The sequence below is a fragment of the Phoca vitulina genome, unplaced genomic scaffold (genome assembly GCF_004348235.1).
Source record: "Phoca vitulina isolate PV1807 unplaced genomic scaffold, GSC_HSeal_1.0 scaffold3, whole genome shotgun sequence".
Lineage (NCBI taxonomy): Eukaryota > Metazoa > Chordata > Mammalia > Carnivora > Phocidae > Phoca > Phoca vitulina.
This window is the reverse complement of record NW_022589706.1, coordinates 89078359-89104378: the sequence shown is the minus strand read 5'-3', so window position 1 is coordinate 89104378 and position 26020 is coordinate 89078359. Positions and strand designations below refer to the sequence as shown.

Below are 26020 nucleotides of genomic sequence, written 5' to 3'. Positions count from 1 at the left end.
CGGGCAGGGGCAGACAGCAGATCACAGAGTAGGTTTTGCGAAGGACAGTCCTCTGAGGAACCAGTGTCGTGGATTCTCGCCCAGTTGGAGAGGGGTGCTGTATATCACAGCCTAGGGGAGGGTGGTAAAGATGTGGTTGGGCAACTTTCAGAGGTGATTATTTGAGGACAGTATCCCTGAGCCTACGTTGATAAACACCGGAGAAGACCTTACCAGAAAATGATCAGTGTAGTATCATGAGACTGAGATTGTCCTCAAATTTTAATACAAAGTTTCTATAGTCTCAAGAAGGATCTCTAACGTTCAACTTCAATCATAAACTATTGCTTTCACGCAAACATTAGCTCCCTTCAATCCTGGACATCCAATTTCTGCCCCTATGTCTATGTTATTAAAAGTTATGGCTCTAAAGGAAAAATGGATCAATGTCTTAAGAATTCTCACATTTGCATTCGATATGATGATGACCAGCTATGAAAATATTTACAGAGGCTCTTTAAAAAAAAAAAAATGAAAAAATACCTTCTTGAAAACTTTACTTTATTAGAGAATCTAGCCCAAATGTGGAAAATTTAAAATCACTCTATTTACCAAAACTGGCTCACAATAAGCTTTCTAGGGAAAAAAAAAAAAAAAAGAACAACAATGATCAGTAAATGCCTACACTTAACATTCTTAATTGTGGGATAATTTTAAGATCCATGTTGATGTACTTATAAGGTAAATCCCTCTGTTTAATAATAATAAAAAAATTCCCACATAACATTTTGTTTTTTACACTCATATACACATATAAAAGTTGGGAGACATGTCTTAGAAATATGTTTATAATGGATATACATAATATTGTGAAATAAAATCTGAATAAAAATTTTATTCCAACAACATTTCTCTATTTTTAAATCATGTTTATTGTTTAAGTTTCTATCACAGTGGAGATTAATTTATGCTTAATCATCCAGTGAGTGTCTACCGTCAACTTCATCCAATTCCAAAAAAGTAAAGTCAACTCATTCATACACTCTAAGCTTGTTCCCATCCCACCATTCATTGCCTGTGTCTTTTTTCCTTTTAACAGCAACATAATGGTAAGATTGTGAAAAGGTATAACTAATAGGCTTATATGTAAAATACCATTTCTTCAAGTATTCAGAGAGCAGTACATTTGTCTGCATTGTACATTAGAAAACGATTTGTGACATTATTTCTAAGTAGAGGAGAGTGGCTCCTGGTGGGAGTGTAATGAAGTTGTATGTCATAGTGTATGACAAGGATTCACAGCATTCTAGAATTTTCACAACTCTTCCCATGTTAGTGAGTGTCATTAGGTGAACGTATGTTTCTAGTCTCAGCTGTCAGACATGGGATCTCCAACTACGAATAAATAAAGCATACACTCAACATGTGTAGTGCAAATGCTAAGTAAACAGAATGACATGGAATAAACTCATAGTTGCCAACTAGTGAATGGTTCGGCCGGGAGGTCCTGATTTTATGATGTCTGTGACGTGCATCCCTATTCTCAAGTGAACACTGTCACTGTTCCGTGTCAGCCACAATGACTGGGAAACGCTACTGAGGTGGGGGGGGGGGTGAAGAAGAGAGAGGGAAGTAGAAACTCATTTCACAAGCAAGAGATACAATTTCTCTGTCACTTCTGTAAAACAGGTGAAGTCTGATCTGTTAACAAGATCTCAAACCTCTCAGACAAAGAAGGTACCAGTATGGAGAACTGTAAATGTCCCATTTAATGAAGTGTTGGCACCTATGTAATATGGATTGTGTGGCCCAGACAACAAAAAGGATAAAGAAGATCTTTTTTAAAGTTAAAACTTTGGAAATATAACACCTGAACATTAAAAAATTACATTATAAAAAAGCCATCAGTTACAAAAACATTCAAATAACGGCCCTGTTTAAAGATGCCACATAAGCAATAATCTTTACTACTTTGAACAAAAGTCAGAGCTTTGTGGCTTTGTCTTAATTATGCATTTAACGCAATGTTATTCATTAAAATGAAATAGAAGAAAAACTATAAAATTCTTCCAGAGGCAAATTATTGGTAGGGGGAGAACAAAAGTAAAATATGACAACCGATTTATACATTTACTTAATTGCATGTATTTTTCCCCCAGAAGTGTCCACAGCTTATAAGAAAAAGAAAACAAAAACATAAAGCAAAACAAAACAAAAAACTAACACAAACAAACAAACAAAAAACCCAAAAAAGTATAAAAACGGTGCCATGTATCTTTTCATTTTTTTCCACTGCATTCAGTTTTGAGGGAAAAGTGTTCTTTCATGGTAAAGTGTTCTGAGTTCACATATATTAAATTCTAGAAAAGAAACATTTGGAGCCTGTCTTTCAAATTCATTCTGGAATGCGTTGCACCCTCAACAAATATGCCAAGCAGCCAGCTAAAAATTCTCTTAATTAGGAAATAAACATACATACACACATACACGCAAACAAATCTTTTTAAGAGAAAGAAACCATTCCTCATCTGGGACACACACATATCAAGACTCAAAACTAAGGTCTGACATGGTCACTTAATTGATTTAAATAATTCAGACTTCTAAAAGGTTCAGTGCCAAAACTCTCTATATCAGTATTCGAATAAAATACATCTTTGCATTTTAGGTTTGTGCTTTTTACAGCTGTCTTAATTCCACAGAATCTTGTTAGTAAGATCAGATCAGGGAGTGTTAGAATTGTTTACCAACATTTTACTTTTAGTAGTTGTTAGACTAAATTATAGTGATAAAAATCCAATGACTGAACAGATTCGTTACTATCCTGTGGGCTGTTGGCTCATTTCACCTTCTTTTCATGTTTAATATGGCCATTTCTTTTGTACTTGCCGTTGAGGATTCCATTATGGTAATGTCCATTAACTGTGCTATGCTTATTTCTAGACCACAAACTTTTGATTTTTCTGTAGATAAATTTTGTCACCCAGGACAAGAAGAAGTAGAACAAGGCAGCACCAAGCAAAAGCACAAAGGCAATATCCAGTAAAAAATACTGACAGAAAGAGATTTGATGGACGGCGGCACGTAGGTGATGGGCTCCGTTGTGACGAAGAATGTAATCTATCCAATAGACAGTCCGATTGACAGGGTGACCAGGTTGATCCTTGTGGATTTCTGAAAGCTTCTGGGCCCTCTGACGGTAGCTATGGAGTGGAGAGGCAGAACACACAATGATCATGCCAATACAAGGTTCAGTATTATGACTTTCTCAATATAAAAATGAGGAAAATAATAAAAGCAACTATTCTTTATTAAGTAGCTAGTATGTGCCAAGCACTGTGTTAAGTGCTTTAAACACAGTATATTATGTTAAGACAATAAGATAAATTTTAGGGCACCTGGGTGGCTCAGTTGGTTAAGCGACTGCCTTCAGCTCAGGTCATGATCCTGGAGTCCCTGGATCGAGTCCCGCATCGGGCTCCCTGCTCGGCAGGGAGTCTGCTTCTCCCTCTGACCCTCCCCCCTCTCATGTGCTCTCTCTCATTCTCTCTCTCTCAGATAAATAAATAAAATCTTTAAAAAAAAAAATAAGATAAATTTTAAACAAGTGAGGAAAATGGAACTCGGAGAGACTAAGTGACCTGATTATGATTACAAAGTTGAGATTCAGATTCAAGTGTTTCTGACTCTACACCCCAGTTTTTTTGGTTTTGTTTTGTTTTTTGCTATACCACACACCTCTTACCCACACATACTCCTTCTCTCAATATGCCTTCTCCCCCAATTTGGCAAATCCTGGTAGAATATTATTCAAGGTCATACATGCTGGCCATATGATTGCTATCTTTATTTTTCAAATTACAGAAGACATGCAGAAGGCATTAGACACAGGAATCTAAAGGATATTTCTATACTTGGTCTATTGACAACCTCTTGGTAATAATCAGTTTATTGACAATATGCTGTGGTATATATATATTTCATCTGCTTTCAACTGAAAACTTACCTGGGATTATTGATAACTTTCACCAGTGCTTCATAAAGCTCTCCTTCAGTAACTGTCTTCCATTCTAGCAATATTCCCATGCCTTTTGCCTGGACCCGAGTCATAGTATCATAGTGGTCTCCAAAGAGTGGGATTCCCACTACAGGTACACCGTGATACATAGTTTCAAAAATACTATTCAAACCACCATGGCTCAGGAAGGCTTTAATATTTGAATGCCCTAAAGAAGGATTAAAAAAGAAAACAACTTAACAGTACTGTGAATTACTCGAAAAAGAGATTTTCCAGAAATCTCTTAAAAGTCAACACTATAATACACATTTTAGATACAGGATTTTTAAAGGCATGATTTCACTGATTCCTGCTCTACATCAATTAAAATGCTTATTATATAAATAATTAACTGATTTGTATATATTAGTTAAGAGCCATTTTTAACTCACTGAAATTTACAGCTTTAGGGAGTGTATTACAACTTTCCCTCAACTGTAAGTATCCACTGACTAGCCACATCTATTTAAATGGCCAATAATAAATAGGAAGTCAACAAAAGCAAGAAATGCCAAAAATACCAGGGTGCAACCACATTCTACTAAAAGTAGACATCCAGGGCGCCTGGGTGGCTCAGTCGGTTAAGCATCTGCCTTTAGCTCAGGTCATGATTCCAGGGTCTTGGGATCGAGCCCCACGTCGGGCTCCCTGCTCAGCAGGAAGCCTGCTTTCTCCCTCTCCCTCTGCCTGCATCTTCCCCTGCTTGTGCTCTCTCTCTCTCTGTCAAATAAATAAATAAAAAATCTTTTTAAAAAATAAAAATAAAAAAATAAAAGTAGACATCCATTTCTGGATATCCAAGTATTTACCTCTCTCTATATATATTTTAAAGATTTTGTTTATTTGAGAGAGAGAGAGAGCAAGAGAGCACAAGCAGGGGGACCGGCAGAGGGAGAGGGCGAAGCAGACTCCCCACTGAGCAGGGAGCCCAATGTGGGGCTCAATCTCAGGACCCCGAGATCATGACCTGAGCCGAAGGCAGACGTTTAACCGACTGAGTCACCCAGGTGCCCTGGCATTTATCTATATTAATAAGTAGAACGCATTTTGTAAAAAAAAAAAAAAAAAAAAATGTTGAGATGTGGGACTGGACTCCTGAAATCCATGAAGAGTTTATGTGCTTATCCAAGGAGGAACACTGTACAATACAAAGTATTTACAACATTCAAGTCATGTCAGCTTCTATGCTTCACAATTTTAGGGTCCAATTTCACAGTTTGGGTATATAAACAAGTAGGGACTGACACTTATAAAAATCAGTTGTAAGCGATGGAACATCATGTAACATCCAGTTGTCATGGGGATAAAAAAAGATAATTTATCAAAATTAATGAGGTGTTTCAAAACCCAGATCTCCTCCTGAGCAGCCTATATTCAGAAAGGGACCAAAAGCCTTGTATAAGAAGTGTAGGACAAAGAAACATTGCACTTAGGAATTGTGTGCCATGGCCAGAAAGGAACTACAGCTCACAGAAACAAACCTTTTAAATATTCATACACCAGGTAGAAAACGGACTCTGGGTGTTGAACCTCGGTCTCAACTGGGCACCGGGACCCTCTTTACCCCCTGTCTAGCAGGGTTAGTCACTCAGTGTCACCTTTGCCTACAAATGGCTTCTCAACTCAGCCCACCTAATGGATCTGCCCTCTCAGCGCAGTTCAAACTTTCTTTTTAGCAGCAAAACCTTTTCTTTGAACAAAACCTTACTACCAAGCCCAGCAGTGACAAATGAGACAGTGCTGGTGGGTGGAGGGCAGGGGGAGAGTATGCAAGGAAGGGAAGGGAAAGAGAGTGGTTCGGTTCCTACTTCTCATCCTGGAGGAATCTTCTGATCACGGTTGATAGCCAACAGAGGACCCACAAAGTCATACCTGGTGATACAAAGGACACTAATCTCGGCAAAGGCAGAGAACTGAGATTCTGAGGAACCCGGAAGAGCTATGAATTTGAGGAGGACCATTGGGTGTGGACCACTGAGTAGCTACACCTTGTTGTACAGCCTCTCAGAAAAAAACCGTGAGAACAGTTCAGGTGTTCTCCGATAGCGGTATCACACCGTGGCACTGAAAGAGTTGACAGGCGATTATCTTATTTAAATTTCCTGCTTCTTTCTACCTTCTACGGAATCTGAAGTCATAATAATAAAGACATAAAAAAAAAAAGAAAGAAAGAAAATGAAATACAAGTATTAAGAAAAGTAAATTGCCCTGTTTCTTCTTCAATTTTGTCATTTATAGAATAATACATATAATGAACTAGATGAAAAGGAATTATATATATAAAGAAAATTCCTCACTGTTTTTTAGTTATAAAAATCAATTTGTTGTTTTTTAGGATGGGTCATTTTATAGCTTCTAAAAAATACTTTTCAAAAGCCTATTTTTAAGAATATTATTTAGAGCCACTTACATACCTCACTGTTTTTCAGTTACAAAATTCAATTTGCTGGTTTTTAGGATGGGTCATTGTAGCTTCTAAAAAATACTTTTCAAAAGCCTGTTTTTAAGAGTATTGTTTAAAGACAACTTACATAATCTGTTAGATTTTAGTATTATTGAACAGATGATAGTCAATATTACCAAAACTCAATAACATTTTTATAATTTCCTTAATATCTTAAAGGATAATATGGCATCATGTTTTCCTAGATATTTAATGAAATTACAGTTTTACTAACTATGCTTATTCAACACAGAGTTAAATTACTTATTTCAAATATCTTAAAAGAAATGCATATAATTGTTATTTTAGTTTTTATCTGAGGATCAGAATCCCAATAAATAACTAAATCATGTGTTTATTTAATAAAATGTTTCAAAAATGTCTGATGATTTAAGGGGAAATCTAAACAGACGAACCAAATAAAGATAAGACAAACTGACTGTTTCCTTGGCCTTCTGCTTCTCTTTGGTTTCAAACAAATGAATAACTTTGAATTTTTCTGAGTTCTCAGATACATCTGTAATAAAACTCTAACACAAATCTACATTTTCACTGTTTTAATTTTACTATCTTTAGCTGATTAGTCTAATCAGGTATAACTTTATTCACTGCTAGTTTACACAGCTTATTAAGTATATTTTCCAGAAAATTAAAATTAGTAACTGGTCTAAAATTTTTAATTTATAGACCCAAATGATTATACTTGACAAATTATTTTCCAGTAAATAAAGACTTGACTTGTTGGTTTGAAATCTGAGATACTGGATGACATAATGACTCTCTCATAAACTACACACATTATTACTGAAGACGTTCAAGTGCAAAATCACATTTACACAATTAAGATCTAAAAGCCAAGTAAGTACCTACATGTCGCTGACTTACCAAGCAGGTCATTTTGTGGTAACCATTCTATGAGCTTCGTGTTGTTTCCTAGATTCTTTGGTTTGGTTCCAGAAAACCTAAAATGTACAGAGACAATGAATCTATCAAAAATCAAACTTTACTCCTGGTACGGACTCTGGTTAAATTATTAAATTTAAAATAAACGTTAAATGATCTTTTGTTGATATCTTAAGAAGGAAACCATGCTTTAGTAACAACAAAATTGTGATTTTCTTTTTCACATTTTCACTGATTGAGAGAGATCTAAAAACAAAACAAAACAAAACAAAAAACCCAAAAAAACACTTGGTTTGTCCTTTCCTGCCACCTTGGAGCCTGTGGAGGCCTGCTGGGAATAGGACTCCTATAATGCCAAATAACGTCTGGAAGGCTGTGGTCCAAAGTCCTTTTTGCTGTCTATAAGCAGGGGTTCCGGAACCAGAGGGAGCACACAGCTCTTCTTAAAATCGAAGGCGTTTATGCTATGAATTCTATCTAGGCAAGAGATGTGCTTACGTGTACAAAGCAAAGAACAACACAGCGACTCCTGGTGGCAAACCAAACAAAACCAGAGGAATCTGGGGAAAAGTAACTAGCGCTCATGGAAACAGTGGCATGGTTCGTGCCAAATTCCGAAGCTACCTTCCTGCTAAAGCCATTGGCCACAGAATCCATGGGATGCTGTACCCCTCAAGGATTTAAATTTAATGAAAAGAAAATAAATAAAGGTGTAGATCTGTTCTCTTGTAAAAAAAAAACAAACAAAAAAGACACTTGGCTTATATTGGGATCTATTTTCCTTCAGTTCTCACCCAATTACAGAGATGGGGGTGACTTTCTGTGCTAGAAAGTCACTCTCCAGGGAACCCAGAAGGAGAAATGCGAAGAAGCAGGGAGAGTCACTGGGCAGTGGACGGATAGCTCCAGTCTCTGACACCTGGAGCCTAAGGGAAGGTGTGAGAATCGAAAGAAAGCAAAAAGTACTCTTCTCTAGCTTGGCCCCAGAGACAGCAGTTCTGTGGGGCGAAGGATATCACTGAGTGGTTTCTTGCCTTGATCTTTGCAAGATAAAACATGAACATGCTTAAGGACTGAGGGAGTGGCAAGAGTCTGAACTGAGCAGACACAAACTGCCCTAAATAAAGCAGAAGGGTACTTTCTGGGTTAAGCCTAATAGAGGAAACGCAATCGGACTGGCATCCAAAGGAAAATGTCTTAAACAGTAGGGATAAAGTACGTATCCATTTCATAGCTCAGCCAGGAAAAGTGGGAGCTAATCTTTACACAGTTGTTATAAAGGAAAAACCCATGTTACTCAGACCCTACTTGTAATGGCCTGAGACTTCGGGGACGATGCTGTTCACTGCAGTACTCCTGGATCCCAACGGCAATGACACTCAGGTCTGATGTTTACATGCTGGGCTGGTAAGTCCAGAGACAGACACTTCTTGGCAGGGCCTTCCAAAGGGAGCTGGGCATAATCTATGGATCTGTTTTAACCAGCATTAACTGGCAAGTGATGGTGTTTTTTAAAACCTGGTCTCTTGGATAAATGAAATAAAAAGCATTTATAAAGGGCAAAAGGTTCCATGAAATATTTTACCTGTTTATTCATTCATCCATCATTCTTTACCTCATTCCAACACTGATTTGAAGGTATATAGAAGGTATGTAGAAATGCATGTAATTACAACAATTTTTTATAAAATGACAATAACTAACAGAAGGAGAAACAGGATATAAAGCTGAGGGTAACATAAAAGGATAAGGATAAATCATTCTGCATCGTATTTTCCTTGTAGGCTATAGACTTGATATCTCTTTCTTTATCCATCACAGAGTCTTAGAAATTAGTCCCTAGATTTCAATACACTAAGAAACAAAATGAAAAGTCAGGGGCATCCTGCTAATCTTGCCAGGGAGCCAGTGTGCTGTGCTTGACCGGGACATGCAGGCTAAGCAAGGAGATACTGAAAATCAACAGTGAAGAAACAATCAACATTATTACCTTACCTCCAAATCACTTTTTGGGGCAATCTCCCCAGAGCTCCAGCCAGCTTGTTAGCAATGTCTTCTGACAGATACTTGACACCAGCTCCAAAAGATACCAGGACAAAGCCATGTTCATTAGCACCATTTACCCACCTTTGGAGATCCTACAAATCAAAATGTAGCAGTTAATTGTATGAAAGACCAATATAGTTCATAATCAGCTTCAACAAGAGCCCAGTTTTTAAAAAGACTTCAGGTAATTTTCTTAAACCATTAGGAAGTAAAGGACATAAAATTTTTCTTTAAATAACTGCTTTTGTTTAAAATATTTCATCTGACAACACTAACTGAAATAAGGAGGGTGGATGGCTAATTTAGTAAGACCAACAAATAACAACAACAAAAAATCTGTAGCTAATGGCCTCAGATCTCAGTCAAAAAATTAAAACTGATGCTTAAAACACGGTCAGTAATAAATTTGTATGAGGAGGGCGCCTGGGTGGCTCAGTGCGTGAAGCATCTGCCTTCAGCTCAGGTCAAGATCTCAGGGTCCTGGGATCGAGTCCCGCATCGGGCTCCTTGCTCATCGGGGAGTCTGCTTGTCCCTCTCCGTCTGCCTGCTGCCCCACTCTTGCTTGTGCTCTCTCTCTCTCTCTCTCAAATAAATAAATAAAATCTTTAAAAAGATTTTTCTATGAGGATACAAGTGAAAGATGTGGATTGGACATAAAACAAAAACATTAACTACCACCCTCACCCCCACCCAGGAAGATTTTTGTTTTTAGGAGTGGGCTGACTTTATCTTGGTCTAAGCTTGGTAATTTTCATCTCTGAAGAGCCATCCTGTGTTATATGATAAGAAAGAGAAGGAGTTAGCTAATAGTTCCACAGATCCATAGGCCTAATGAGTTTTACTATTTCCCTAAATATTTCTCCAACTCACAGAGAACACAAATCATACATGCTCTATAGTGAGGCATCCAGGGCTTCTAGAAATCTCTGAATGGTTGCTCTCCCTCATGGTGCAGGAAAATGCTAAATTCCCAAACCTGTCCTTAGACAGCCAACAGATGCTCATGTAACTCGTGCAGATCCGAGGTTAAGTAGGGACAACTCTAACACTGCAGGAATCACTCATTTTGGAGGAAGACACATGGATAAATTTTTGCCAGTATGGTTGATTTATACGGAAAATGAAAGCAGTTAGTTTTGAGGGATACTATCCTTGCTTTATTTTATTCTGTAGGCACAAACTTGCTTTTACGGTACGTTAACCCCTTGAATAAGTCTTTGTCAAAGACACTGAGCTTCAGTTTCCCGTAGGAAAACTAACAGGGCCACAGCACTTCGAGGAACACGTAATTCCACAGTAAGGAAAACAAACGTGCTGTTGACAACACCTCTGCCATGATACAGGCATGAAAACAGGGGACAGACCACTCTGTATTCATGACGTGCGGAGTGAGCTGTCACAGTTAGGTCTCACGGACCCTGCAGGTCTCTCATTCAGAATGAAGGAGTTACTACGGTGTCACCCATGTTCTTTGCATTTCACACCCCTTTCTGACATACCCTGATTTACTGAAGGGGGAGTGGGGTGATAACTGCACAGTAAGAAGAACTGTCACAATGACATCACCACCCAGCTCAACACCAAGTATTTATATGGAACATTAGCCCCCCCATGTCTTCCCTTCCTTTGCTTTTCCCCCTTTTCTTTTATCACTTAATGAGACCTGTATTAACGACTCTATTGTACTCATTCTTAGCAGGGAAGAGGGGGCCACATTTTATTTGTGTCCAAAATGAGTTAGTGGGTAGTGTCACTAGATGACTGGGATGATGATGGAAGGGGGTACACCCTTCTAGCTACTGAGTGGGTAAAAGAGGCTGTGATTATTAATACAGCTTTCAATTTACATTCTACTACATTTACCAAGAATATCACATGTACTGAAAATATAACAGTATTATCTGTGGATTCAAAGTAAGAAACAAGAACAAACTGATTTAGAATTTTCATTTTAGGTGCAGTCCTAAGCCGGATGTACTTAAAACAAATATGAAGGCTGCATGGTAGAATGACTCTAATACTACATTTTATCCCTATGGTTTGTCTTCAAGTAATTTATCACCTACTACCCAGTTCTCTAAAGATTAAAATTTCAGGGTCAACGCCATTTTTAAAAAAGCTGACATTCACATATACTAAGCCTTACAATAATAATGTTATTTAAATTTTGTTTCCCAAGGACTTAAAAGGTCTTTGAGTTTCAACCGACTCTATGCAATAAATACTTCAGTTGTTTGTTCTTTGTTGTGCATGGCATAAAATAAAATCCATTAAGCTATTTTCCTAGATTTTTTCCAGCCATACTCATTAACCATTTACAAGAATATACTCAACCATCTAGCCTTTATTGATAAGAAAGGGAGCAGAGAAAATGTTAGTCATTATAGTTCCCTTCAGGAAAAGCGCTCAGCATTTTTAGAAGATAATACTCCAATTGGCTTAGAATGAGGCCTCAAGGTGATTTCCAAACTGTTCTTCCCTGGGCTGGAGGGAGAGGGGATGTGAAAGGTCAGAGAAGGAACAGTGAGCCTGACACTGGGCTCCTGGACGTAACCCCCTCCCCCATGAGCTCTCATCTTCAGCTTGAATTCACAAAACGTTTGGTGTGACTTATGTTTTATGGGAACACAGAAGGGGTTGGGTTTTGGGCTTGGCTGACAAGCGTGCCAGGCAGCAGGATGAGCTGCAGCAGGCAGAGGCTGAAGGGAGCCCGAACGTGCTGAACTCACAGTGAAGATTTGGGAACCGGAACTTCATGAAAGGGCTGAGAGGCCCCAGGGGGCATCTTGCCTCTATATACATATGCAGTATTTTCGGGAATTTAAGACCCCGCAATTATAAAGTGCAAATTGATTTAATAACAACTCTTCAAAAAAAAAATAATAATAACCTTCATAATAAGTGTGTTCAACGTAAAAACAAAACAAAACAAAAAAAAACAATTCTGGGTATTTAACACTGTCAAAGATAAAGGTACTTTAGGGGGTGCCTGGGTGGCTCAGTCGGTTAAGCGGCTGCCTTCGGCTCAGGTCATGATCCTGGGGTCCTGGGGTCCTGGGATCGAGCCCCGCATCCGGCTCCCTGCTCAGTGGGGAGTCTGCTTCTCCCTCTCCATCTGCCTGCCACTCTGCCTACTTGTGTTCTCTCTCTCTCTGTCAAATAAATAAATAAAATATTTTTAAAAAAGGAATAAAGGTACTTTAGAATGTCCCTGCCCCCCTGACAAATACCAGGTAAAAATATAGAGTAAAAAAAAAAAAAAAAAAAAAAAAACCTCATTTACAATATCAACAAAAACTATATATATCTAAGAGTACAGCAAGCCTAACAAAATATACAAGATGTACATGAAGAAAAATTTACTGAAGGACAAAAAAGAAAAACTGAGGAAGTGGAGATGTAACATGTGCCAGGAAAGAAACATCAATGTTCTGAAGATGCTATTTTTTTAATAAAATTTTTATTTTAATAAAAATAAAAATTTTTAATAAAAGTTCAATGCATTCCCCGCCTACATTCCAAGAGGACTGCTACGGAACTAGAGCAGTCTAAAATTCATCTAGAAAAGAAAGTGTACAAGAAAGGCCAAGAAGATTTTGAAAAAGAACAGGGAAAGAGAGTTCTCCTTCTAGATAATCAGAATGCACTCTAGAATCTAGAGCCATCTCTATGAAATGTTCAGTGTTAGGAGAAGAGACAGCAATGAAGGGGGCAGCAGAGCCAAACCCCTGCCTACACAGGAACCGAGCATTTCCATCAGCGGGGAGAAGAGTCACCTACCACGGATTTAGAAAAAAAATGAGGTTAGATCCCTCTACTAATATAGAGAAGGATTAAAAAGTCAAAATGAATTAAAATATATGAAATACTTGAAAAAACTCCTCAAAAGGTACTTTTATTGTTTCTGGGTGTAGAAGGCGTTCCTGGGCCAGTCACAAATCCCAGAAGTCATAAAGAAAACACTGAGAGGGGCACCTGGGTGGCTCAATAGGTTAAGCATCTGCCTTCAGCTCAGGTCATGATCCCAGGGTCCTGGAATCAAGTCCCACATAGGGCTTCCTGCTCAGCAGGGAATCTGCTTCTCCCGCTGCCTGCCGCTTCCCCTGCTTGTGCGCTCTCTTTCTCTGACAAATAAATAAATAAAATCTTTTAAAAAAATAAAAAAGCAAAATAACAATAATAATAGTAATAAATAGATGCAGAAATAATTTCAATATACATAATAAAAGATTGATAAGACAAAACAAAATAATGAGAAAAAAATTTCCACAAAATACTTCAGGAAACACCCATTTCACAGATGGAAAGCAAGTGGCATTCACATGGAAAGACACTTAGCTTCACATGCTAGCCAGAGAAACACAAATTCAAATTGTTTTCATCTCTTATTCTCTGTAGTCTCTACAGTCCTCTGTTAGATGGTGTCAACATACAATTTAATCCATTTTAACTTAAAAAAAAAAAACCCGAATACAGTATTTACCCTTAAGTATTATTGTTTTCTAATTTTCTGTCAACTTTTTTGTTTTGCTATAAAGATAAAATGTCTTTTCCTAAATGGCCTCTTGGTCTATTGACTTAGTTAGCACTTTTCCCACATTAAGATTATCTTTTAAATACCCATAGTTTCCTTTAGTAATTTTATAGTTTCATTTCTTCAATTTTTTTGGGGGGGGGTGTTGCAACACTGGTTTTATTTTTTTTTTATTTATTTATTTATTTTTTACTAACATATATTATTTGTTTCAGGGGTACAGGTCTGTGATTCATCAGTCTTACACAATTCACAGTGCTCCATAGCACATACCCTCCCCAGTGTTTATCACCCAGCCACCCCATCCCTCCCACCCCCCACCACTCCAGCAACCCTCAGTTTGTTTCCTGAGATTAAGAATTCCTCATATCAGTGAGATCATATGATACTTGTCTTTCTCTGAATGATTTATCTCGCTTAGCATAATACCCTCTAGTTCCATCTACGTTGTTGCAAATGGCAAGATTTCATTTTTTGATGGCTGCATAATATTCCATTGTGTGTGCGTATATGTATATATATATACATATACGCACACACCACATCTTCTTTATCCATTCATCTGTTGATGGACATCTACGCTCTTTCCATAGTTTGGCTATTGTGGACATTGCTACTATGAACATTGGGGTGCATGTGCCCCTCATTTCTTGAATTTTTAATCCTTCATCATCCAGAATCTCTTTTTGGAGGAAAGAATGAGGCTAGATGCATCTTTACTTTTAACCCAATGGATAGCCAGTCTTTTCAACACTATTGAATATTTCCTCTTGTTATTAATGTAAAATTCCACCCTCTCAGCGGATTTCTGAATTCTATTCTGTTCCATGGATCTATATATCTGGTTATTCCTGTGCCTGGGCCAAAGACTTTTATTTACTGGTATCTTATGACACATTTTAATATCTGCAGTGTTAGATTTCTCTCATTAATTTTTATTCTGGGGATTTTACTAGTTATTCCTGTATTTAGCATCTTCTTTAAGGACTCTTCTTTTTGTTGTTGTTAGAAAATAGTGTATTATGTCAAGTTTTAAAAATCACAAGAGCTTTGGTTACAGTTTTGTTAAATACATCCACGGACACATTACTGCAGCCCCAAAGTAGTAAATACTGCAGTGTTATAGGATTGAATTTAATTATTTTAACATTTCCTTTATTGTTGCCAAGTTTGTGAAATTTATAAATATCAAGGAGAAACTTGGAGAACAAAATAAACTTAATATGAACTTGTCATCGATCATTCTACTCCTATTTGCTCTGCAATATGTTGAGTGAGCTCAAAAATACAGTTTCATGGTTACAGGTAACTGCATTTGCAGAAGTAGACAACCGACAAACCGACTCTTCTTTTTGAACACATCAACCGCCATTTACTAGCAGTACCACCCCTCACGTAGGTTATGACGATTTGCGCAGGTATGGACTGATAACACTTCATTTCACACACCCTATCAGTTAAAACAGTGCATTCAGTCCTTTCTACTCAACTGGCTGGCACACAAGCCGCACACTGCTCCACTAGATGGCGCAGCAAGCACGGAGTACGTGCGTCTGGCGTCTGCAGAGCGCTCCCCAGGCTTCTGACCATTAGGACCCGTCCAAACCCCCAGCCTATCTCTATGGTATTTCCTGCTCCTTGTCTAGGGGAAGAACTCGGTCATTTTCCAAATGCAAAGGAAAGCAAAATTATCACAATAACAAATCAAATATTAAGCAGGAAATCAGCAGTAGGCAGGTGCTTCCCTCACTATATTACTATGAATATTTCCATTCCTATACAATTAAAATAATCAATTTAGATATTTGAGTAGGATTTGCTATAAGGTAATTATACACACACACACACACACACAAACACAAACACACAGCTTTTGAAAAGAGAACCTCACAATAAAAATTACCACTTTATCTTCTTGGAAGGTTAAGTTGTCTTAGTCCTTAATGGGAGAAGGTAGAATAAGGAAATGTGGATAACGTATTTTCATAATCAAATACTGTATGTTAATGTATTTGCTTTCTTTATTTGTTATAATCATGACCTGGATACACAATGATTTGTTTTCTAGTACTGCCAGATTTCTTTTCACCAAATGCCTTCACTTGGTCATAGGGAGAAAAAGGCACTCTCCCCTGTTCCTTCCATGGAGAGCTGTTCAGGACAAGCCAGGGGGAAGCAGCCTGGCTCTGTGAGACTGGACAGAGGCTGGAACAGGAGCCAAGAGATATCCCAGAGTTAGACTGGGGGGGGCAAGTCGCTCCCAAAGTGTAAATTTTAACGATTTTACATCATATTTTGACATGGTGGATATCAAGAAATGAAGGATGTGAAAAAATATTAAAAGAAGGAGTAGAGGGATGCCTGGGTGGCTCAGTCCATTAAGCGTCTGCCTTCGGCTCAGGTCGTGATCCCGGGGTCCTGGGATAGAGTCCCGCATGGGGCTCCCTGCTCAGCGGGGAGCCGGCTTCTCCCTCTTCCTCTGCCCCCCACTTGTGCTTGCTCTCTCTCTCTCTAGTTTTCTCTCTCTCAAATAAACAAAATCTTAAAAAAAAAAAAAAAAAAAGGAGGAGAAAGCAAGATCTTGAGAAACTTAGAGCAGACAATCATTGGGTGACTCCTTTTTTATATACTTAGCCACCCATCCAAAAACAAACAGAAACTTCCTATTAGCTGTGGCCAATGTGAAAACACCCCAACTCCAGAAATGTAAAAGCATATTTTAAAAAGATAATCCACTTCAGAACCAATGAAAGAAGTTGGCTAGTGCAGGCCCAGCTCTGTCCTGTCCAGGCTTCATTCTGAGGGCACACGAATCTGGAGAAGACTCCTAGGGAGATCTCTCACTGCTCTCTGAGACCTGGGGGCAGAGCGGGTGGCCGTTAGTTACCATCACATCTGTCCTGATGGCAGCCTGTGACCCAAACCTACCCTCTTCTCTCCCCACAAAATAGGAGCCTTGAGCGGGGGCCAGCACAGTTGAGAAAGCAGCAACACTGCGTCCTTTGTCAGCCTCGTCCATTCTGAGACGAAGAATGCCTGGACTGTGAGAGAATCCTACAGAGAGAGGACGATGGGAGAAGCGGGACCTTTTTTCTTGTTTCCAACACCAACATCAATAGGCCTCTTTTCCCATTTTAAAGGGCCTGACATAAAGAATGTTCCGCTTTGGTCAGGTGGGCTGCAGAGAATTGGAATATTCATCTGCAAAACTCAGTAGGTAAGATAATAATGAACATTTTGATGTAAAATGTTTAAAAAACATCGTGGGACATCTAACCTGATCTTTGGCTACTGCTAAGATAGTTAACCAAGACTTACTAAACAACAACAAAAAATGCCATTGAAGATATAAATATGAAAGTTACCACTCAAAATGAAATGTACCAACCATTATTTGCACTGATCTGACTGGCAAAGGATTTCATTCAAACCTCGGTTCCACAAGTTGCTGTGTGATCTTACTCAAGTCTCCTATTCTCTCTCCAGCCCAGATTTCTCATCTCTAAAAGTGCTGATAATATTCACAAGGTCATTGTGAAGATTAAATGAGATCAAATATGTAAAAGTGCTATGTTAAGTAAAAATTACGCTGTTATTTTTCCCTAGACAGGATGTGAGATAAGCAATAGACTGAATAGGGACTGAAATGATAGCCACGTTGAGATGAGGAAAAAAAAAAAGTCATTCTGTACCAAGATATTTTCTCTCAGTTATACTCTGTTCACCATGTTTGAAATTCTTCCGAATAAAGCTCCTTCAAACAAATGAGAAGTAGTACAAAAAAATGTTTTACATGCAGTATCAAATCTAGTTGTCAGTTTTTCAGAACATTTAAGGGATTTCCAAGATTATCCAAAAGGCTTAAGCCACAACTAACCTAAAGAAGCAATACAGTGATGAATGTCAAGGTGATGGTTCAACTTTTTAAACATCTCGGAAGATGATTTTTTTATTAACACACTGAACATTTGGGAGAATGAAATTAAGTACCTAGAAGCGTGTGTTCATTTCCACTGGGATTCTGTAGTATCTTCTTTCTTTCTCATAAGGCTTTTAATTTTTGCTATTACAGTTACAGTGAAGAGCAGGCAAAATTTGAAACCTTGATTTGACTCTGAAGAGAGTAAAGTTTTCAAGGTTCTGAAGAACTTCCAGAAATTGCACACAGTCGGGATGTCCCAAGGTTACGATCATGGCAAGGTACTGAGGCGTGATGGAAAGTAGCCGCTGGGTATAAAACAATGAAAATCTTACCAGAAAAAGAAGAAGAAGAAAAAAAAAAAAAACAGTCCAAAAAATAACATCTAAATGTTTCTCTGTTACAAAACCAAGTTAAAAATCCAGAGATTTGGGGGAGAGTGAGAGAGATTTGAGTATGCTTATTTGCAATAGAGTGAGAACGAAGGGTAGGGATGAAGATGCAGAAAGAGGAGGCAAATGTTCTCTTTGCACGTCTGAGTGTAGTGTACTGATGTGAGATCCAGAAGAGTCTTTCCTTCACAATCTGCTGTCAGCTAAATGTTCTAAGTTCTGCTAGAAAAAAAAGGTCATGACTATCAAATAGTGTCCCAATAAATTAGGTGGGTTTCAAAGTCCATTTATTAATTCAGCAAATACTATTGAGCACCTGCTATGTACCATACCTGACATTCTTTTAGGCACTTGAGACATATCAAAGAACAAATGAACAAAAATTCCTATCTTCAGAGAGTTTACATTCCTAACAACGTGGCCAAAACCGAACTTTCTACCGTTATCTCCCATCAGGTTTGGACACCTTATCTGCTCTTCATTCCTCCAGATACAGCCTGCCCTGTGGTACCTGAGATTTCCTCCTTACATCACAGTGATTTACCAAAGCGCTGACAAAGGATATTTATTCTCTGTTGATCTCCTCTGTGGGAGGTGCTCTCTCCCAGGACACTTATCACCTCATTTGAATGTGAACTTACACACAAGACTTTCTCTCTTTTTGGTGCTCACTGCTTATTTTAAGAAATCAAGAAAGCTAATAGTAATCTACATCCTTAAACAGATAAACAAATGCAGTCCTTTATTTTTTTTCTTTCCGTTACTTAGATAAACAAGATTGTCTTTTCTCTATAGAGTTTGAGCCAACAAAGAGAATGTCGAGCATTTTAAAGAAAGGTCTCATTTTTTAAATTCAACTTTAGCTACTAAATTATGTGGCTTGCCTAGAGAAAATAAAGGTAGGTGTGCCAGCCATCTAGCTGTCTGTCTTGTTTCCTTCCAGCAAAAACCCAAAACTTTTTTTGTGATAATCACACTGTTATGTCACAGAGACAGAATGAGCAGGGCAAAATCCATGTCTAGGATGGAGGCAGATGAGTGAAACGGCTGTAATAAAATGAAATTCATACAAGGAGAGATTATCATGGGGTGTTTAGAAGAGATGGGGAGATAAGGGAGGACCAGATGAGGATCTAAACCAGGAATGGGCTGGTGAAAAGAGTAAGGAATGAATGAGTTTGAGTGTGTATTAGAACCAAAGACCTAAGTGAAGGCTTGGGAGAAGGTGGGGTTAGCATGATTTTCAGGTTTCTGGTCTTGGAATCACTGTAGAATTAACCAAGGGAAGAAACATATAAGGAGAGCAGGTCTGAGGGGGTAAGAAGAAAAGCTTACATCCGGACATGAAGAATTTGAAATTTCTGTGTCCACTTCTGTTCCAAGTGGAACTATCTAGAAAGCAGTGGGAAATAGGAAACTTGGGAGGGAAAAATGAGCTGCAGATATAGATTTGTACCTCAAGGGGAAACATGAGTGTTATGGACAATAGGACTGGTGGTCTCCTCATTATATCTTTCTCCCAAAGAGAATATGATGAAGAAATTACTGCAATTCTTTTTTTTAAAGATTTTATTTATTTATTTGAGACAAAGAGAGAGAGGAGGAGAGGCAGAGGCAGAGGGAGAAGCAGACTCCCCGCCGAGCAGGGAGCCCGATATGGGGTTCGATCCCAGGACCCTGAGATCATGACCTGAGCCGAAGGCAGACGCTTAACTGACTAAGCCACCCAGGCGCCCCAAAATTACTGCAATTCTTAAGGAGGAGTGAGAAAAAGAGACTCTGGGTATAGAATACCCAGCAGGATAAATGAGTAACACTTCCGTTCACAGCACTATTTAAAACACGGTCCACTAGTTCAATAAGTTGGAACGTAAGAGTTGATGGTATGTGTCTGCAGTCCTAGTCCAGGCAACCCCACAAAAGATCAATTTCATCCTCTTCTCAATCTAGTTCCTTTGGGTAGGATTCCAAACCAGATCACAGTCTCAAAATGACCATGACTCTCATTCCAGAATGAGTCCAACTTAATCTGGTCATGGCAGTCCCATGCTAGGACTCTCCAGACTACCTTCACGCTGAACAGAAGTGGTATTCAGCACTGTTCAGGCAGAAAAGAAAAGAATTTCCTCACTAGAAAAATCAGCATCTTGTTCAAAGGGAGAGAATAAAAAACAAAACAAATAAAGGAAGTTTGAGGAAGGGAGATCATATCAATTTTGATATTTCTTAGAAGTCAATAATTCCTGCATAAAATATCTCTGTAACTCCCTGTTCAATCACATAATAGGGTTTAGAACTATAAAGTATGCCATCGCTATATGTCTGAACTAAGATGCCTTGGATTAAAATTAAAGGCAAGAGAAAACTTAAATAGCATATAGCAAAGAGAACTGGAAAAAATTACCTAGAAGCTGAGTATTCATTATTTACTTCTGTAAGAGAAGAATGCAGTCATTTTACTCCTTTTACAATCTCATTTTATTATAAATCCTAACTATTCGCTCTCCCAAATATTAACAAACCTGTAATCACCACACTGAGAAATACAAATAAAGCTACTATTTTTTTACTTGTAAATTCAAACTCCCCTCCATCAATTTCAGCATCTGTTTAACACATTTAACTGCGGGTTGTTTTTTAAATGGATAGAGGGAATCGGCAAATAGTCTATTTGGTAAAAGCACTCTAGGGAGCTATGAATTATTAATCACAGGTGAACATTTTAGCAAAACACATGGGAGCTACATCGTGTGGAAGACTGCATCTTCCCAGCAATACAGCAATGGCTGCAGCCCCATGTGTGTTTTGAGGACCTTGCTACTCCCCAGTCAAGTGAGGCTCTGTGTCCGCCCCTCGAAGCTGGGCCGGCTTGTGACTGCTCTGATCAATATAGTAGAAGTAATGTGACAGGAAAAGCTAGGTCATCAGGAAGGAAACAGATGCCGCCGGCTTCCCTCTCTCTCTCGCTACGCACACCCTTGATGCCCAGTCACCATGCCATGGGCTTTGAGCAAATCCACCAGGCTACTGGAGAAGCCGCAAATAAGAGTTCTAGCTAACAGCCCCCACTAAGGTCTCAGCTGACAGCCAATATCAACAGCCCAACATCTGACTGAGTGAGCCTGAGGACGATTCCAGCTTCTACTTCTCAAGTCTTCCAGCCGAGACCGCAGACATGGTAAAGCACAGGCAAGTCATTCCTGCTGGACGCTACCTCAATCCCTCACCTACAAATTCTACGGGAATTAAAAAGTGGTTGTTTAGGGGCACCTCGGTGGCTCAGCTGGTTAAGCGTCTGCCTTCGGCTCAGGTCATAATCCCAGGGTCCTGGGATAGAGCCCCGCATCGGGCTCCCTGCTCAGCAGAGAGTCTGCTTCTCCCTCCCCCACTCCCCCTGCTTGTGTTCCCTCTCTCTCGCTGTGTCTCTTTTTGTCAAATAAATAAATAAAATCTTTTTTAAAAATGGTTGTTTAAATGTCACTGAGTTTGTTTTTACAGCTCTAGTAACTAAAACATCCCAAAGGATCTTTACTCGGTTAACTTTCTCGAGTCACAGACGGATTTTAAAAACAAGGCTAAGAGATCCATAAGAAGTCCCAGAATTTTTTTCTCAGAAAAGGCTGAGAGAATAGGAAGTAACTATGGGCACTGAAAGCCCAGTTTGTGATTTTAAACCCATCTAAATTGCTTCTTCTAAGAAAATAAGGTAACGAATAAACTTGCGGCCCAAAGAACCTAATTCTGAGCAGCGGACTATGGTCCACATCAAGACTTCAATAGAGAAAAATGTAATATCCACCTGGTATTTTTCCAAAAGAATTCTTCTAGCCGTGTTCCCTTTTGAAGTATACTGATAGTACCAAGGACCAAGGGCACTGCCCTTAGTTAATCTGCAGGTATATTCATTAATTCAATAATTCAATAACAGTTAAACTTTCATTAGTCAATTTCTATGTGCCAGGCACTAGGTGCCAAGAATACAAAAGAGCAAGATATGGTTTCCCACCCAGAAGTTCATAGTCCAGGTCAGGCTTCACTATCAGCAGCACATGAATGCTACCTTTGTCCTATTTCTTCCCTCTATGCTGGGGAAATGGACACCCTGGAAATAAATAATTTCAAACAACACATTTACATTAAATTTCTGTCAATGATAGTTCAGTTTTCTCTTAATTTCGGAGTTGAATTCCCAATGGAATGTGTGGCAACCAGCAATTAAAAGCTGGATGCAAATGGTTCCAAAACCAATTAGAAACACATTAATAGTTCAATTGAATAAAATGCCAAAAGTTCTTCGGCAACTAACGAATCCCTTTATAAATCCAAGAAAATCTCTTTTTCTCATACGATAATACTGGTATTTGGTGTTTCTAGATTATAAACCTATAAAGAGAAGAACAGTAAGTGCAGAAATTGGTTAAAACCAGTCAGGTTCATATCATTTCCAGGGTAAATCACTCAATTAGATCCTTCCAGGTCAATAATAGCATCAGAGTGCAGCTGAGTCAGTTTCTCCCAAATGTCTAAAAAAATGTGTATGAAGCTAGACAAAGACCAAATATGCAGTAAGATCACACCCTATGACCTCATAGACATCTCCATTAACCCCAATGTCTTTCCACGCTGAGCATGAATACTGTACATGGACAGGAAGAAGGCAGGAGAGGTGTTCGGTTTACTTCTGTAGTTGTTTGAGGCGAGTGATGATACAGACTGGAAAACTAGGAACTGACCTCCCCTTGCCCCTCAACCTCACTCCCCTTTTAGATCATCTATTCCCACAACTATTCAGGAAGTGCAACACCTCCTATGCAACCAAGCCAATGACCCAGAAGGGCATGGGCAATGGTGCACTGATCCTGGCATGAGTAGTTGTGTCATCTCAGGGAAAGCATTTTGACCTGAAACATGCAGAGCCATGGTAACAGTGCCTGCTAGACGGTGTAATCTTTCATGTACTAACCTATATAAAGACAATTTACAAAACAAATCTCACCCACTCCTTGGAGAGAGAACAGGAAGATCAGAAAAAGATAAAAATCCTAGCTGGTCCCAGCAAAGGCTGTATAAATGAAGGACAAACATCATAAGGCTGTTTGGGTTTGTCATGCCTCTCAGTCCCTCTCTGGGTACCGCTCTTATAGGAGCATGCCATCAAATTATTCACACTCTCAAGTCAACTCCGTGGAACTAAAATGTGGATTCCTTTGGTCTTCTAATTCACCAATATCATAACTTCCTTCCATTAATACAATTAATCACTATGGTCCCAAAGAAGTTTGTAATAGAAGTCTATCTTTGAATGAGCAGCCCAAAATTTCTTTCTCGCCAATTTCTCTTTATCCTAATTCCTCAGCCCTCTCATAAAAGTTGACTGCCCAATCCAAACCACTATATTAAAAAAGTCTTATTCAAGTACTCTCCACTCAATGCTCAAGTTCTTAATTCCATTTTTTAAACATCATCCATGAAAAAAACTTCAGATTTTCATGGACAATCCAAGGCCAATCTGTTTCTCACTTTCTACACTGAACCATACTAGATCATTCTACATTCTCATAGCCTGTCCCATCACTGCCCACACTGATGACTTTGTTCACTCTGGTTCCCCTCATCATGGTACTTCCATCTTTCCATATTGAACAGGACCTTCAAGGTCAGATCAAATGCCACCTTCTACACCAATCCTTGATCTTGCCAACTTTAAAAAAAAGTATTATTTATGTCTCTCCTTTGATAGTACTTTATATCTCTCTTATGGAATTGTTCACATTTGAACTTGTTATAAAATTATTTGTACACATATGTCGTCTCCTTTAGCAGACTACAAATTCCTTGAATATCAAAGCACCCAAAACATTGTACTGACCATAACTCATGTACACTCAAACATCCATTGAATACCTAACTATCTGATAGCTTACATTAAATTTTCATTATTGTTTTGCTAAATCAAACCCACGCAAACATTCATCAACTTATAAATGGATTTATTCCAAAGGTTCATTTGTAAATCTTTTTCTGAAATCTACGTACGTTTTCACAAAATGTTATTGTTATACATGGTATGGTATTTAGGATACTTGAAGTTGTATTTTAGGACTTCAGTATGTCATGGATCACTTATTAATTTAAAAGACATTTGGAAGATGTCCTAAGAACCTAGATGTGATGCATAATAACACTGTTTCAAAGGGAACTTTGAGACAACAAATTCACATTCTCTACTCCCATTCCTGGACACCAGTGACTGATAGACATGCTATACATTGTCCAAAAAACCACTTCTCTATATAGGTTTAACAGTAAGCACTTAAAGAGTTTATGAAACTGAGCATGTTTGTAGCAGAGGGGGCATGAAGGAAACCCCTGTCAGAGCATGTAAGAATGAGAGCAATAAAACAAAACAAAACAAAACAAAAAGAATGTGAGCAAAAATGATGCATATATGGAAAACCAACCAGTATTTGTTTTAAATCTTAAAACTGTCTTGAATTTCACATAAAATTAAAACATGAGAGAATTTTATATTGTAAAAAAGAGGCATGGCTAAAGAAAAAAGCTTAAGTAATACTCTAAGAAGAAGATTCTTCAAATATTGTCAATTGAGGAAAAATGGAAAGAATCAAGACTTGCCAAATCTTTTTTAAGTCAAACTGTTGACATATTTTCTTGATAAATGGGATTTATTTTTACTCTAGGACTCCAAAGGAAAATTTGTATGACAATCATCCATTAGAATGAAAAACAAGAAAACTAGATAAAAAACACTCCCTCCCCCTAAGAGTTACAAGGAAAATGTTTGCTGGCAAAAATCTCAAGTATCTCACCTAGCTCTGAAAATCTTAGTCTAAGACCGGGCAAACTGAGAACAAAAGTACAGAAGGAACACTGTCAGGATCAATAACGTGAGGAGTTTTTAAAGAGATGAGTTTCAGGTAGAAAAGTTTATAGTAGAGACAGGAAATGGTACGGTGAAAAAGAATTTTTGGGCAAAGGGAAGGGCATGTTCAACGGAAAAAAGCAATAAGAAAGATGTTGCAGAATAGAAAGAGAACTTACGCATTTACTGAAGAAAAGATCATTTCTATGGAAAGAAAGAAATGAGCATGATCAGTTAAGGGGTAGAGGCCAGAGAACTCAAAGATAAAAAAAAACTCCTGAGGTTATGAGATCATCCTGATTCCTCTTACCTAGCAGATGATTCCGACAAATTGAGTAACACTTAAAATATTAGATTAAAAACCAAAAACCAAGCATCAAAAACATCACCAAGAAATAAATTCTTTTAATGGAACTAGAAACCACAGTCACAATACTGGGCTAAATATTTCATAAAAATTTAAGAATGCATGTATATCATTTTAAAGTAAAAACAGACAAATTAACTTTAATATATTTGTATGGAGTAGTAGTATATATACTGCTTCAAAGCCTATGAACCTTTAAAAAATTAGCTCATAGAAGAGGAATGTGAATGTGGGAAATTACCCAACAAGTGCTATTTGTAATACAGTAATATGCTTCAGGAAGAGAAGACACAGGTGAGATTGTAAGAAGAAGGGCTCCAGGCCTGGCCAATTGCCAGTCATTTTGAACTAATACAACTCCAAAGGCAACTAATGGCTGGCATCACTGCAAAGAATTTAACACCTGGGAAGAGGGGACTCAGTGATCCTAACATCAGGTCCTGGGGCAAATGCAGAATCTCCCTGTGAGCTCAATCAGGAAAAATCTCTGCATTCC

General features: G+C 38.3%; 1 protein-coding gene and 1 pseudogene across 4 annotated transcripts in view; one reads left to right on the top strand and one right to left on the bottom strand.

Moving 5' to 3' along the window:
* Positions 1-835: 835 nt before the first annotated feature.
* The window catches only part of UGT8 (UDP glycosyltransferase 8), an 85410-nt gene continuing 60225 nt past the window's right edge, over positions 836-26020 (bottom strand). For all 4 annotated transcript variants that reach the window (XM_032401084.1, XM_032401082.1, XM_032401083.1 and 1 more), the window contains exons 3-6: positions 9378-9520; positions 7365-7441; positions 3986-4205; positions 836-3182 (exon numbers count right to left, since the gene is read on the bottom strand). In XM_032401084.1, coding sequence (XP_032256975.1) covers positions 2819-3182; positions 3986-4205; positions 7365-7441; positions 9378-9520 — 804 coding nt within the window. In that variant the 3' untranslated portion in view covers positions 836-2818. The remainder of the gene's footprint in view (positions 3183-3985; positions 4206-7364; positions 7442-9377; positions 9521-26020) is intronic.
* On the top strand, positions 7753-9365 carry LOC116630245 (annotated as a pseudogene).